General features: G+C 43.5%; 1 protein-coding gene across 1 annotated transcript in view; it reads right to left on the reverse strand.

The window, feature by feature from the left end:
- Tm9sf3 (transmembrane 9 superfamily member 3) overlaps positions 1-9,824 on the reverse strand; it is a 53,163-nt gene extending 43,339 nt beyond the window's left edge. Inside the window, exons 1-2 of the mRNA NM_133352.2 lie at positions 9,579-9,824; positions 1,965-2,160 (exon numbers count right to left, since the gene is read on the reverse strand). Of these exons, the coding sequence (NP_579930.1) occupies positions 1,965-2,160; positions 9,579-9,674 (292 nt within the window). The 5' untranslated portion in view covers positions 9,675-9,824. The remainder of the gene's footprint in view (positions 1-1,964; positions 2,161-9,578) is intronic.
- Positions 9,825-15,322: the final 5,498 nt, after the last annotated feature.

A 15,322-nucleotide genomic window follows, 5' to 3' on the forward strand; every position in this document is an offset into this window, starting at 1 on the left:
ACATTTAAAACATTTAAAATTTAAAATTTTTACTGCATATGAACACACCTTCAGAAGAATCGAAAAGTGAACTGCTTGAGATGAAAAACTAAAAACAAATATTAGTTGGATACAATGCTTCACCACGCAAGTGAAGAGAATGAGAAACTCAAGGACAGCCTCAGATACACAGCAGATTTGAGGCCAGCCTGAGCTTCACACATCTCTACTTTAAAACACCTCAAAATAATAGACAGACAGACAGACAGACAGACAGATTGATTGATCAGCATTTCATATTGAAACAATGTTCTGTTTTCTATATCATTGTTGGTATGTATGAAATACCATAAACAAATGCCCCACACCTGGGTCTCCAAAGGTACATTATACCCAAAAGTTTATTAAAAATAACAAGGAGTAACAATCAGGAACAATTTTCGAAGCATGATCATCTTTATGAACCAAAGAAGCAAAAGTGTACTGTAGCAGTAAACGAAATCCAGTCTCCATTGGCTACTTCATCTAGACTACACAAATTAGCAGCAGTTTTGGCTGTGTATCCAGCAGAAGGTGTGGAGCTGGCTAGGCCCCAAGAACTACTACCTTTTCGGGAGTAACAACGGGCAATTCTTCCATCCCTCAAGTATTAGCTTAGTCTAGAAAGAAAACAAACCTCACTTTCAAGTCCATGAAAATAGCCTGACTGCTTATCTCCATCTCAGTCTCCAGGAATTTGCAGAAAGGAGGTAAGACTGCTGTATAAATGTTTCTTCAGACAAGTAAGGCAGAAGGATTTCTGACGAAATTGCTGCACAAAACAGGACTTCTCTCTCTCTCTCTCTCTCTCTCATCCCCCTCCTCTCCTCCCTCCCTCCCTATTTCTATCTTCCTCTCCCTCCTTCCCTCTCTCCCTCCCCCATACACGTGTCCCTATTAAATGAGACATGTCTACCAAATACAGAAAAGGAGAAGCTAAGCGGATAAATTCAGTACTGAGGTTCCCAAAAATCACACATTCCCATTTAGCTTCTTCATATTTATGATTAAATATTTCAATTACCTTATGAAATTAAAACATAAGCCTCAGGGTATGTTTCTAACACTCATAAAATTATAGGCCACACCACTATGGTTTAAATTTACAACTCAATTTTATAATTAAGTCCCAAGGGACATTATGAAGAAGGTATAAATATATGCATCCATTTTCAAAACAGTAACAAAAAGAAATCTGATAAATAGGAACACAATTTAACAAATCAAAATAATATTATCCTTGTATCTCATGCTGTAGCCTCCTCCCAATGCACTAAAATATCAGAAGGTAGTTACTAGCTATATTCATATCCATAGACATAATGAAGTCAAAACTGGAGCAAATGATTTTACTAAAATCAATGAAGTAAAAGAAATAAGGCTAAAAGCAAAGTTCCTGAGTATAAAGCCTGGGTTCTATTTTTAAAAAATCAAAACTTCCAGATCACAGATTCAGCAAACTTAACTTCGCAGAGATGCTTTACCCATGGTTCTACAAACGCCTGTGCAGGGAGCTGAGAGCTCACAGAGGATAACGTATAAACACACATTCTCATAGGCAGCGCCTACAAAGAGACTCCTCCTTAAACCTAAGTGACCTAATTTTAAATATTCTACAGGTGCTAAGGATGCATTAGTACAACAATACCAAATACATTCTGAGTATATTGTACAACTTAGATTTGTGAGGTTTTACACAAATTTTTCAGAAACCACATATCCCTTTAGAGTCCCACACCTCCAAAAATCACTTTATTATGAGATCTATAAAGGCCTTCCCATATACGTATCTAGTAGGTTTACTAAAAAAAATACTTTTTAGAAAGAACTATGTTAGGGAAGCATTCTCTTAACAATTTACTTTGCTAACCATCCTATAATGAACAATGCCATACAGGAAAACTTCCAGGCTCCAACGTCAGTAAGGACTACCAATGCTAACTTACCTTTAAATTTAATGTCCAGGCCACTAAATTCTAATTCAACTCCTTGAAGTGCTTCTCCCAAAGTTTCATGGTAATGACTGATACTTTTTTTTGACCCCACACAGAATGGAAGTGAAAAGTATTTATATGTTTCTTGGCGATTGTGGTAGGGCCCAACAGTATTCATCCATAAAACAACTTCTTCTTTATCTTGATACTGTAACAAGAAAAATAAGACATGTACTTTTAAAATATCTATTTCATGTAAGTAAACTGTCCACATTCAAGATGCTAAAAAGGTGAAACAGTAGAAATTTAATCCGTCTACCAATGTCCACACTTTCAAAATCAAGGGTCACAACTCTTAAAATTTTTTCCTGATTGTGGTCTCAGAATCCATTTTCCCCAAAATCTGTTTTACAAAAGACAATGTTTTTTTAAAAAGTCAAGAGCTTGTGAAAGACCAACATACTTTGACAGGGAACCTGCACAAGGAAGGAGGAAAGAAATCACCAGCCTCTTCACAGTCATCATTAGACTCCCTCCCCTGACAAACTCCTGTCGCCACAAACAACGCAGCCCTGCCTCAGTCTTCCTCGCAGCCACTGTACTAGACAGGAGACAAACAACTAGCAAAAGAAAAGCAACAGTGCAGCCAACACAAGAACTACGTCCAAAGCCACGTTCCACCATCATGAAAGACTCACCCTGCATCCCTGTGTCTTTGAATTATACCTCTAACCATCGGTGAATATGATATACAGCCATATGTAGGTCTGGGGCAGCCAACATCACCTTTTTGTGACCCAGCAGTAGAACCTACGGAGGGTTTTTTTTTTTAATTTCTCTATAAATTTAAAATTCATAGTAATATTAATCAGACACCATCAGACTTATTTTTAAATTATGTTTATGTGTTTGTGTGTATGGAAGCCAGAGGCATGGGATCTACCTAGAGCTGAAGGCACAGGGAGCTGTGAGGTACATGGTGCTAGGATCCAAACTCTGGCCCTCTGCAAGAGGTGCTGGGTACTTTCCTTTTTTCTTTTCTTTCTTTTTATTTTTTAAGAGTTACTTATTTTATTTGTATGAGTACATTGTAGCTGTCTTCAGACACACCAGAAGAGAGCATATGATCCCATCACAGATGGTTGTGAGCCACCATGTGATTGCTGGGAATTGAATTCAAGACCTCTGAAAGAGCAGTCAGGATCTCTTCCTGCGTTCTTCACCTAGTTACTCCCGCCTTCAGAATTTCACTGCAACACTGGTCTGCACTGCCCGCTCCAGTCAAAATGCCTTAGCACTCTCTTCCTTTCCAAATGTACTTCACCTCTTTTCTTCTCTTTCCCTGAAATCCACAATGCCCTTCTTTTCTGCAATTAGTCAAATCCTACTTGCCCTTCAGATATGCCTACTGCCCCTTACTTAACTCCGCGGGTGAAGCTTTAGCTGACCATCCTTGCACGGCTTCCATGACAGCTCGACGCTAGCTGCCACTTTATAACTACACTCCAGGAGCTAGGCGCGGGCCTAAAGTCTTTCTGTAAACATGGAGTCTTCTCAAAACTGCTAGGCCGTGTTATTTCACCACGTTTACAGATTCAAAGGGAAAACAAGAGAGATGCTAAGTAATTTGTTCAAGTCAGGCATGGTGGAGCACACCTGTAATCACAGCCTTTGAAAGCTGATGTGGAGGCAAGGAAGTCAGAGCCAGCGCAGGCTCCATACCAAGTTCTAGGTCATTCTTGGCTACCTAGAAAGACCTTGTCTCGTAAATAAATTGTTCAAGCCTCTGTAATTATTATTTTACAAACTAGGACTTTGCTTTTGTTGACTTCCAGATAGTTTTTAAACAAAAAGAAAAAATTTAAAAAGGTAGCTGTACAAAGCAACACAAGTGTACAGCACTCAGTGCCAAACAACCTTTCATTTGAGGCTTTAATCTGCTCTACAGGAAAAGACCCTCAGACGGTATTAGCATTCTAATCTCAAAAGTCAAGACCTTCTTCTCAAGCAGTCGCAGTGCTGGGTCCTGCTCATCTGTTTATGTTTAAAGAGAAGACAGCAAAACTTTACTCCCTGATAGACACAGTACTTCCCTTCTCCCCCCTCCCCGGAAAGAACACTGCAAAAGAGGTGCTGACTTCTTTGTGAGTCAGACTAAGAACTCAGAAATTATCCTGCTCACCCAGGATCAGAAACTCAAAATTAGGGCTCAAGCGCTATCTTTCATTTTTACAGGAAAGGATCATGTTGGCTTTAAAATGCTTTTATTAGAGAGAGCAAAATCCATTTATGTATTTCAGAAATTAGTTTCAAAAGCCTTTCAATTATTTAAAACTATACTTAATATTAATATAAATAAATTAGATTTTCTTCTAATTTTTGTTTTCAACAGTGTGTTGAGATAATGATTCTTTCTTAAAATAGCTCTATGTATCTCAACTTTCCATTTATCACTAAGTACAGCCCAAAACAGGTCCAAGTATAGCATTTTGTACAAACTAAATCCGCACTAGCATGCTCAAAACTCATTTGTAGGACATGCCTAATTCTCATGATAAATCATCAAGAATGTTTCTAAAGTTCCTATATTTTTAACACAGACTAAGACAAAAGCTGCCATTTGTTATCTGAACAAATCCTTCTGTAGGTAGGGACTAGAGAGCTGGCTCAGTGGTTAAAAGCACTTGCTGCTCTTGCAGAGGACTCAAGTTCAGTTTCCAGGACCTGTATGGCAGCCCACAACCCACTGTAACTCCTCTTCTAGGAGATCTGATGCCCTCTTCTGGTCTCCATGGGCGCTGCATGCACATGGTGCCTTTCTATATAGACAAGCCAGACACTTAATAAACAGAAAAAAAAGTCGGTCTTAAAACCTTTTCCAAATCAAATCAGTGGTACAATATAAAAAGTTTCTGACAGAGGCAAAGTAAGCCATCTTAGGCAGAGGTGGGGCCACCCCACATCAGAAATTCTGAAACCACAACTGCAAAGACTAAAAGAAATGGGATTCAGATAAGGAACCTAGAGCTATGCCCACAGGTGAGGAACGGGCTGGTTTTGTTCACTATGCTGTAAGCAAGTTTCATGCTGCCAGCACTACATATTTTTGCTCCTAGTAGTTACCTAATTATTCGAGTCATTCAACAGACACTAGCTATATACTCCTAAGACTAACTAAGCAGAATGCTATGGTATATATGCAACAGGTGTGAGGGAAGGGACACAAAGGAACCTTCTGACTATGCTGAGAAACAGAACCCACAAAAGTGCCACATGCTTTTCACCCACTGAGCTATCTTCCTCACCCTCTTCCTTACTTTAAAGCTTTCCCCCGCCCCCACAGGGTCTCGTTATGTAGCCCTGGCTGACCTGGAACTCTCGAGAGAGCCATCTGCCTGTCTCCCAGGGCTGGGATTAAAGGTGTGTACTACTATGTCTGCTTTAAAGAGAACTTTTTATGACCCTTCAGTGATGTAATAAGAGATCGTCTTTGATAAATTAAAGTATTCGTTAATTTTAATTTCAAACAGCGTCCTATAATCTATACAGTCCAACCTTTAAAAACTAAAATTAGCAGATTCTCCAGAAGTCAACAGCTCATTTCCTTCTCATCATTTTTCCAAGAATGCTGAAAGAACTCTGGATAAATATAAGCACATAAAGAATACAGGGGGTGGGAGAAGGGTGCCAACAAGATGGCCGGCCAGCTCAATGGATAAAGGTACTGGCTGCTAAGCCTGTCCGAGTCTACATGCAGAAGGAAAGAACCATCTCCCACAAGTTTTCCTCTGGCCTCCACATGCCCACTGCGGCACATACACTCACTTCCCAAACCACCAAAGAAAATAAGCAAATCCATGTGTAACCAAAAAGTTGCTCTATGTGGGTCAAATGGTAAGCCAAGCCCTAGTTAAGTGGGTACAGAAAAAAGGGCATGTGGGGGCTATAGGGGATAACAGGACAGTCATTCCTTCTTAGAACCAGCTAATTTTGGGGACCCACTATAAAATAAAACTATCTACCAGGGATAATGATGCATGCCCCAGCTATTCAAAAACCCAAGGCAGGAAAATCACTTAAGTCCAACCAAGAATTCATGATCAGTTTAGCCAATACTAAGACTCCATCCTCCAAAAAGCAACAGTAAAACGGCTGGAGAGATGGCTCAGCAGGTAAGAGTGCTAGCTGCTCTTCCTAAGGACCACACAGTTTGGTTCCCTGTAACTCCAGTTTCAGGGGATCCAACACCCTTCTATGGCCTCCAAGAGCAAATGCACACATATGCATAAATAATAAATTTTTACAAATAAAAAATATTTTAAAAATAGCAAGCAAGAAAAGTATAAGATCCTTTGTTCATAAATAATTTCAAGATGGTGGCTTAGTGGCACTGAAACAAGGGAGTGCAGTCTTGCATGAATGCTTGGCCACCTGTCCACTGTGCACGAGCCCTATGCCTTCCTAAGGCTTGTACAAACAATGTGGATCTAGACTCACCCAAACACTTCCTCGTGAACTTAAAAGTTCCATCCAGGGCTTTATGGTCCTGTTCTCAAGAAAACAAGCTGAGCTGACTAAAGACACCAATGTGGGCCTAGGAAAACACATCAGTTGGTAAAGCTCTCCAGTATCCATGGAAGAAGCCAGGGGAGGTGGTGCACACCTGTATCCCAGCACTTGGGAGGAAGAGCCGCAAGGATCCCTGGGGCTCACTGGCTAGCCAGGCTAGCTTACTTAGTGAGCTTCAGATGGCCTCTCACCAGCAAAGGCAGGGAGCAACTGAGGACAAACTTACTACCAACCTCTGACCTCCATAAGCACACGTGCACACAGCCAAACCCATATACAAAAACATGCACAAAATTTGTTTCTTCAAAAGACTTATTAACTAGAAGAAGGCTTAGGGTCAAATTCCACCTCTATTCATACTGGGTGCAACTTCACAAGACTACCTCTCGAGGCCTATTTCCTAGTCTGTTGGGGTGCATCATTCTCCTGCCATGGTTATTTATTTTAGGGTGCTATGATGTAAAACTGAGGTCTTGCACATGTTAGGAAAGCACACCACAACCAAGCTACTTCTCTGCCCTCCCTGTTATCAACATACACTTAATGTCAGTTAATATATGGAAAACCACACAGGACCTGGCACATACTGTTTCAAGTCATATTAGTATTCCTTCAGTAAGGTCTTGGCAGAAAATGGTCTAAAGGGCAAGCTTTAGCTCCTGCAATTTGTTCTTTAATTAATAACTCAACACCACAAGTGGTTTTTTAAACATCACTCAGCAATCTTCCCTCGACAACTTGTCTCCTCCTTCTGTATCATTCTCTCTTCACTAGCTACTCTGCCTTCTTGGAAGAAAAGAAAAAAGAAGTCACTTGATTAGAGCCCTATTATCTGGCCAAGGTGAAGACCTAGGTTTCAAGAAATAGTTCTAAGAAACTTAGAAGTAAAGGATCTGTTTCAATGTACACGTGCACTGACTCCTACTCTCCCGCTTCAGTGCGGCAACCATCGCACACGTGCCGTGTCTTCACACCGCATCCTTTTGGGATAAGAGTGGAGTGCAGAGATACGGCCGTGCACAGCATCTGCAAAGCCATGGGCTCTATCTCCAATGTGTGTGTGTGGGGGGGGGGGGGGAAGAACGGACCAGTTTCCTTTTATTAAATATTTTATGTACATAAAAATTAAAACATTCCAGGTGTAGCCAGATGTGGTGGGGCACACCTTCAATCCCAGCACTCTGGAGGCAGAGGCAGGTGGATCTCAGAATTCAAGGCCAGCCTGGTCTAAAGAACAAGTTCCAGGACAGCCAGGGCTACACAGAGGAAACCCTGTTTCAAAAAAAGAAGTGTTCCATTCAGTGGTGGAATATGTACATACCACACAGAATGGCCTGAGTTCAATCCCCAGAACTGAATGAATGAATGAACGAATGAAGTAACTAAATATGGCATTCCTAACAATAAAATTTCACTGAACTGGGGGCTGGAGAGATAGCTCAAGCAGTTAAGACCTAACTTTGGTTCCCAGTATTCACACTGGGTAGCTTACAACTTTCTGTCACTCTAGTTCCAGGGGATCTGACACCCTCTTCTAAGATACTCAGAATATACATGATACACATACTACATTCATGCTGGCAAAACTGACACATAGAATAAAAATAAATAAGCTTTAAAATTTTTCTCATTGAAACTGCCATGCACAAAACTTGTGGATTATGCTAGTTTTGTACACTTACAACTGATTATATTATAAACTAAGTCTTCCCTCTTAGTAGCAGTATAAAATAGAAAGTTCAAAAAGTAGAACATAAATTTCTGTCTATATGGTCGATCTAAAACTAACAACAAGTTCCAGATTTTACATGGAAACTCAACTGTTAAAAAAAAAAAAAAAAGGCAAATACTATTTAAACTACTATACTTGCTGAAATTTAAAGGAAACCAAAAATATCTTAGAGAAAATTCACAAGTGTCGCAGAAAAAAAGTTACTGATTCAACGTTTCTCTGGAAAAAAAAACTCGCATACACATGCAATTAGATTCTAGCAGTGACTGAAAATACAACAGCCTAATTTAGAGTTTTTAATTGGCTAATCAAAACAAAGTTTTGTTCACTACAAACAAAATCTAACGTCTGCCCCTTAAAAGCAGCGTACTCCCATTTTGTCACCGATCAGCTACAGCCAAACGTTCTCCACATATTTTAAATTTAGTAAATACACAACTACTCGGGCAAAAAAAAAAAAATCACAATACAGATAAAAACCTTGAAACAATCTCCAATTTGCCAAGCAATCTTCTAGGTTTATCAGACTTTCCACACTTCCCCGCGTCTACCATTCTGAATAAAAAAATAAATAAGTGAATTCCACAGCGTTACAGCTCTAGGTGAAAGTCACTCCAAGAGTCATTAATAGGCGAGCTTTGATGTGAAGATACAATTAAATAAACCGCCAATCAACTTCAGGCCAAAAGCAAAAGTGAGTGGGGGTGTGGCCTGAGGGCTGGGTGACACAAGGGCAGAGCTGTCCCAGTTAGGGACCGACCACCCGAACAGGGCGTCCTCTGGGCACTCACGGAGCGCGGAGAAAGTTGCAAGGGAGTCCTGGGGACCGAGTGCGTGCAGGGTGAAGACGTGTCCGCGTGTAAACCGTTCACACCTCCACTTCCCTAAAGCTGTCCCCACCCCACGGTTTAAATCCGGTTCGGGCGAGAGGGAGAGAGAAGGGTAGGAAGAGGCCGGAGCCCTGCGCGAAGCGATGGGTATTTCCTGGTTGGCAAGCGCCTGGATCACCACGCATCCATCCTCCGCCGTGCTGTGTGCACAGCGTCCAGTTTCCCGGGTCCAGAGCCCGCTCCGGGCCGATCCCCGGGCAGCAGCCCCGAGAGGCGGAGCTGCGGAGCAAGGCCCAGGCAGCCCCGAGTGCTCGGAAATGCCTCCTCCCAGCTCCCGCGGATCCGGCCCCGCCATGCCCGACCGGAAGGAGCGCTCGGGCGGCCGCGGGGCTGCACCGGGCCCCCCGGGCCTTCGGACCACGCCGGGTCTGGCGGGGCGGCAGGCTTGGGAGCGGGGCTGGGGCGGGGGCGGCCGCGCGGCTCGCTTCGCCTCACCGTGTGTTCGTGCTCGTCAGACCGAGCCCGGGGCAGCAGCAGCAACAACAACGCGGCGGCCGCCGCCACGCCAGGAGCGCCCGGCAGCGGCCTCATCCTCCGCGCTCCCACAGGCCGGGCGCCGGCCCACCGACTCCTCCTCCGCCGCCGCCGCCGATTCACATCCACCGGGCGCGGACAGACGCACGGGGCCCGGGCACAGCCGCTGCCTCCGCCGCCGTCACCGCCCGCTCCGCGCCGCCCCCGCCCCCCGGCCTCCGAGCCTCTTCCTCTGACTCAGCCACGTCATCCGGCCACCCCGGCACACGCCGGAAGTCCTCCCGACGCGGGGCCGCAACCGTCGCCGGCCGTGGGGCGCCGGCGCGCGCAGGCCGCGGGGTTGAAGGGTTCCGAGTCGCCGCTGCTGTGCTGCTTGCTCAGCCTCGGCCTGGACCTGGGCCTGGGCCCTTGCGCGCCCGGCTGCGGGCGGGCTGGGGTGACATCGGCTCAGGCGCCTAGCTCGCCACGGCGTGCGTGAACACCCCTTCCCTCTAACCTCGGGCTCCGCAAGCTTCTTTATGGACGATGATTATTAAACTTGGACAGGGTCGGTTGGGTGTTTAAACATCACCGTGTACTGTTTATAGACTTCTATGCAATCAAGAGATCTGGGCTAAGTTGACATTCTTGTTCATCTGCCTACGTATTGTTTTTCTCAGCCTCAATCATAAATGTGTCCGGAAGTTCCTCAGCACTCCAATCACTTGATCTCATATTCTGTATCTGAGCCGGTAGTAATAAGGAGCTAAGTTTGGTATCTTACTCTTGTAAGCCCCAGCATTCGGGAAGCTGGACTGATTGTTGTTTATTGCATACTTGCTTGGGTTACAGCGTGAGACAAAAGAAGAAAAGAAAACAAAACGAAATAATCGGGTCATAGCGGTGCAGGCATGTAATCCCGGCACCAGGACCGCAGAGGCAGAATTGCAGAAAGATTGGAGCCAACCTTATCTACAGGCTCAGTACCAAGCCTGCCAGGCTACGTAGCAAGGCCCCATCTCAAACCAAAACGTACTACGGACTCAGAAATGATCAGAAGGACACTTCTCTAAATGTGGGACTTAGAGGAAGATTGTCTCATCCATCCGTATCAGGCAGGTTTTGGTATTTGGTCGTGTAATACCTCACAGCCAATATTCTATACCACCATACTGTGCAGAAGTCTGAAGAAGACCCCACTACCAATCTTCCTTCCCTGTCCATTCCCAAGGAGTACCAACATGATTTCCTACCAAGAAATCAAATTATGTCTTTTTTGTCCAAAACACATCTTGAATAGTTAGAACTCATAGTGGAATCATCAGTAATGGTTTCATCTGCCAGGCACTCTGATACTCACACAGACCCTATGCAACAGGTACCTTTAGTGTGTCCACTTACAGAAAAGTGACAGATGCACAGGTTGGGTGACTTGCTGAAAGACTAGACCCAGTTTGCTTCTTTAGTTTGTTAACTGCTAATGTATTACCAACCAGACAGCTCTTTAAAAGGTGAATTAGATGTGCTCTCATTGGCATGACATATCCAAGAAGCACTTACAAATGGAAAAGTCTGCTACCATTTTAAATGGTAGCATGCTAGTTTGCCTGTAGAAAACAATCTTAAGTGATTAATATTCAAACCATTACAAGAGTGATTTGCTTCAAAAATTTGTATACCCCTCTTTGGAAGTTTGTGTATGTGTGTGTTATGTATATTGTGCTAGTACGTGCTTGTGTGTGTGTGTGTGTGTGTGTGTGTGTGTTCAAGTCAGATGTTGACAAACAGATGTCTTCCCCAAACACTGCCCACATATTTTTTGAGACAATGTCTCTCGCTGAAGCTGAAGCTCAGGTATTCTGCTACACAGGCTAGCCAGCAAGACCTGAGAATCCTCCTGTCTCCACGTCCCACTTTATGTGGGTTCTTGGGATCTGAACCCAAATCCTTATACAAGCAATTTACCGAGTCATATCAGATCTCCAGCCCTGTTTGGATATGTGTGTGCTACATGTGTAATGAGGTTAGAGATGATGCCTTTGCTCATGAATGCAGTCCAACTTCCTCAGTCTGTGACTTAGTCACTGTTCTTCTATTGCTGTGAAGACAGACACCATGACCAAGGCGACTCATAAAATAAAGCCTGGGGTTTGGAGGGCTGGCTTACAGTTTCCAAGGGTCAATCCATGGCAGGGAGCATTGCAGTAAGCGTGGCACTGGGTCAGTAGCTGAGAGCTACTTAGGATCTTCAAGCAGAGAGCAGGAGACTGGGTCTGGCAGAGACTTGAAGCCTCAGAGCTCACACCCAGAGACATACTTCCCCCAACAAAGCCATACCTCCTAACCCTTGTAATCCTTTCAAACAGCCTCACTCTCTGGCGACCAGATATTTAAATATACGAAATTGTGGGGCCATTCTCTTTTTTGTTTGTTTGGTTTTTTGGGGGGGGGTTTGTTTTGTTTTGTTTTGTTTGAGACAGGGTTTCTCTGTATAGCCCTGGCTGTCCTGGAACTCACTCTGTAGATCAGGCTGGCCTCAAACTCAGAAATCCACCTGCCTCTGCCTCCCAAGTGCTGGGATCAAAGGCGTGCGCCACCACTGGCAGTGCGGGGGAGGGGGGGGACGACATTGTTATTCAAACCACTACAATGACTGTGCACCTGCACAATCAGACCCAACTTTACTGTGCAAGTTAAGGTTTGGTTTTTTGTTTTGGTTTATTTGGGGGGGGGGTGTATTTGTCAACTTGACATGCACTAGAAACACTTGGAAAGAGGAACCCTTAATTAAGGAATTGCCTCCATCAGATAGGTCTTTGGGCATGTCTGTAGTGCATTTTTTCCCTGATTCCTGGTTGATGTGGGAGGATCCAGCCCATAGTTGAAGTGCTATCCATGGTCCTGGGTTGTATTGAAAAGCAAATAGAGCAAGCCCTGGGGAACAAGCCAGCACTGCCTCCAGGCTCCCGCTTGACTTTCCGCATTACATTCCCATTGAGGGCAGTGATGGACTGAGACGTGGAAACATAAGCCAAGTAAACTTATTCCTCCCAAAGTCGTTCATGGTGTGTAACACAGCAGCAGAAAGCAACCTAGAACATTTACCTCTGTTCTGCCTTCATTCATACGCGTCAGATACACATCATGTTCCTTGCACCTCTGTGACCTATGCAGTGCTGGGAATGGATCCCACGGCCATCTTTATGTTAGGCAAGCGTCCTGCCACATGGTTAAGCCAACACTAATGCTTTTGCTCACGGTGTTCTCTTTATCTACAATGTCCTGCTTCACCTCCTCACTTTAATCCTGCCCTTCCAAGGCCACCCATCTTCAGTGAGAACCTGCATCCCGTCCTTGGGCGATTGAGCATCCCTTCTTTGGGGGTTCCCATAGCATTTGATATGTTATGTCCTACTTGCTACCTAACCCCAGTTCCTCTGTATTGCAGTCTGACCTTTCTAGATGGGAGGAACTATCATTTGCTTATTATTTGTCTCTGCTACCAGGTTGGTGCTTGTCCCATAGGCACTCAACAACTGTTTGCTGGGTAAAGACGTTAACAAGTCAAAAGGCAAATTCCAGCTAGTCTAAGAGATATCTCAAGGCAGTACATGATGAACTGCACATGGAGCCTACATCAGTAACTGCTACAAAAATCAGAGGAGGGAATCCGATTCATCTTTGTCCATCCCCCAGAGCACCTAGCATGGCGATGGGCTCACAGGGGAGGCTCAGCAAATGCTCCATGAATGAATACTCACTGCCTTTGAGTGAAGCAATGATGGGTGGTAGAAGAGCAAACAGCATGGATACCACATTGAGAAAGATGAGCAGTTTCTTATCTGTCCATCATCACCAGCTTCCACTGATGCTCTGTATACCGTGCCGCTGGGTTTTGTGGGGAGCACTAGGCTGGCAAATGATCAGAGGTGGAAAGGACACAGGGTAAATTTAAAACTAGGAACCCTTATCCCAAAAGCTGTTGCCTGGACGTGGGATATTGTCTTCTAGCTGGGCTGCCTTTTCTGGCCTCAGTTGGGAGAGGAAGTGCTTAGCCTCACAGAGACTTGAAGAGCCAGGGTAGGGAGATGGGGGTGGGGGGCACCCAAGCAGAGGAGAAGGGGAGGGGAAGGGGGGAAGGACTGTGGAAGGGTTTGACCAGAAGACAGGCACTGAGCAAGATGTAACTTAAATACATAAAAAGATAAAATTAAAAACTAAAATAAAATTAGGAACCCTTACATTAACAAAGAGGCAGGACATGTTAAAATAAAACAAAATTAAAAAATGCACAGTGTAGCTGATTTAAGTGTTCCCTAAACAGTAACAGGAATGGGCAGTAAGAGAAGGAGACGGCCCATCCCAGTGGAGAATTTGGGAACATTTTGTGAAGGGAAGGACAATATAAGGTCATCAATTCAACAACTCTATTGAGCGTTTTCTCTGGTATGGCATCGGTCAATAGAACGGTGGTAATGACTGGTGGAGAAAGGATTGGGGGAGAGATGGTCCGCCTAGAGAAAAACAAGTGTGGCTTCAAGTTCCTTGAGATTTGATAGTCTCTAGGCTGAACCAAAGCGCGAGGGGCACCGTCAAAATTAGGTTTGGGGCTAGGATGTAGTAGAGCAATTACCTAGCATGCACAAAGTTCTGGGTTTCATCCTTAGCACCCCAAGAAGAAAATAATAAATAATAAAATAATAATAATAATAATAATAATAATAATAATAATAATAATAAAAAAGTTTTGCCAAACTGGGGAGTAAGATCATGGATGTCTTATAAATATGCTGTTTTATCGGTTTCTTCTAGACTAACTTCATTCCTTGACACGTGGAAGCCAGAAGTGGGAGCATTGAAAATACACCTCTCAGCCTCCTCCTGTAACTGTTTTACTAGGACCCAGTTATGCTTAGAGAACTGAGAACACATAAAACCAGTAAGAAAAAAAAACCCACAAATTCTGACTTTTATTCCTTCTGGATAAGTGTGATCATCAAAGTCTTAGGTTACAGATGACGGTGTATCTTCTGCTCTCCGTTCTCGGTTACACTTTTCTTGGAAAAACATTTTCTTTTCAAGAAGACAGTTTTTTGGCACAGGCTTGTCTACCAGCATCAGGACATGAGCCCTCCACTATGAACTCAGGATGAATACCAGACTAGCTATGGCCACATAGTGAAACTCTGTCTCAAAACACCAATTCATTCAATCATGTGTATGTGTTCAATTATATGTGTTTATAGTTAATCATATACTATACAAGTACACACACACACTATATATATACTATATATACATATATACTATATATACACATATATATACTATATATACATATATACTATATATACACATATATATACTATATATACTATATATACATATATATACTATATATATATATACTATACACACACACATATATATATTTTGGCGGTGTTGGAGTTGAACCCAGACTTTAGCATGCTAGGCAACTGCTCTATCACTGATCTATGTGACCAGTCTTTGATGACTGGGGTGTTGTTTGTTACTTGTTTTGTTGTTTGTTACTTGTTTGTTACTTTGTTTTTGTTTGTTACTTGTTTTTGTATTGCTGATACAAGGCCTTACAATATAGCCTAGACTGGCCTGGAAATTCTAGGAGTTAGGCACATTGCCTCTGGCTCCTTGAACTTCTGTTTCTTCTTCTTTATATTTGTCTTGGCCGTCACTTCAGGAAGATG

Source organism: Mus musculus, chromosome 19, assembly GCF_000001635.26.
Source record: "Mus musculus strain C57BL/6J chromosome 19, GRCm38.p6 C57BL/6J".
Classification (NCBI taxonomy): domain Eukaryota; kingdom Metazoa; phylum Chordata; class Mammalia; order Rodentia; family Muridae; genus Mus; species Mus musculus.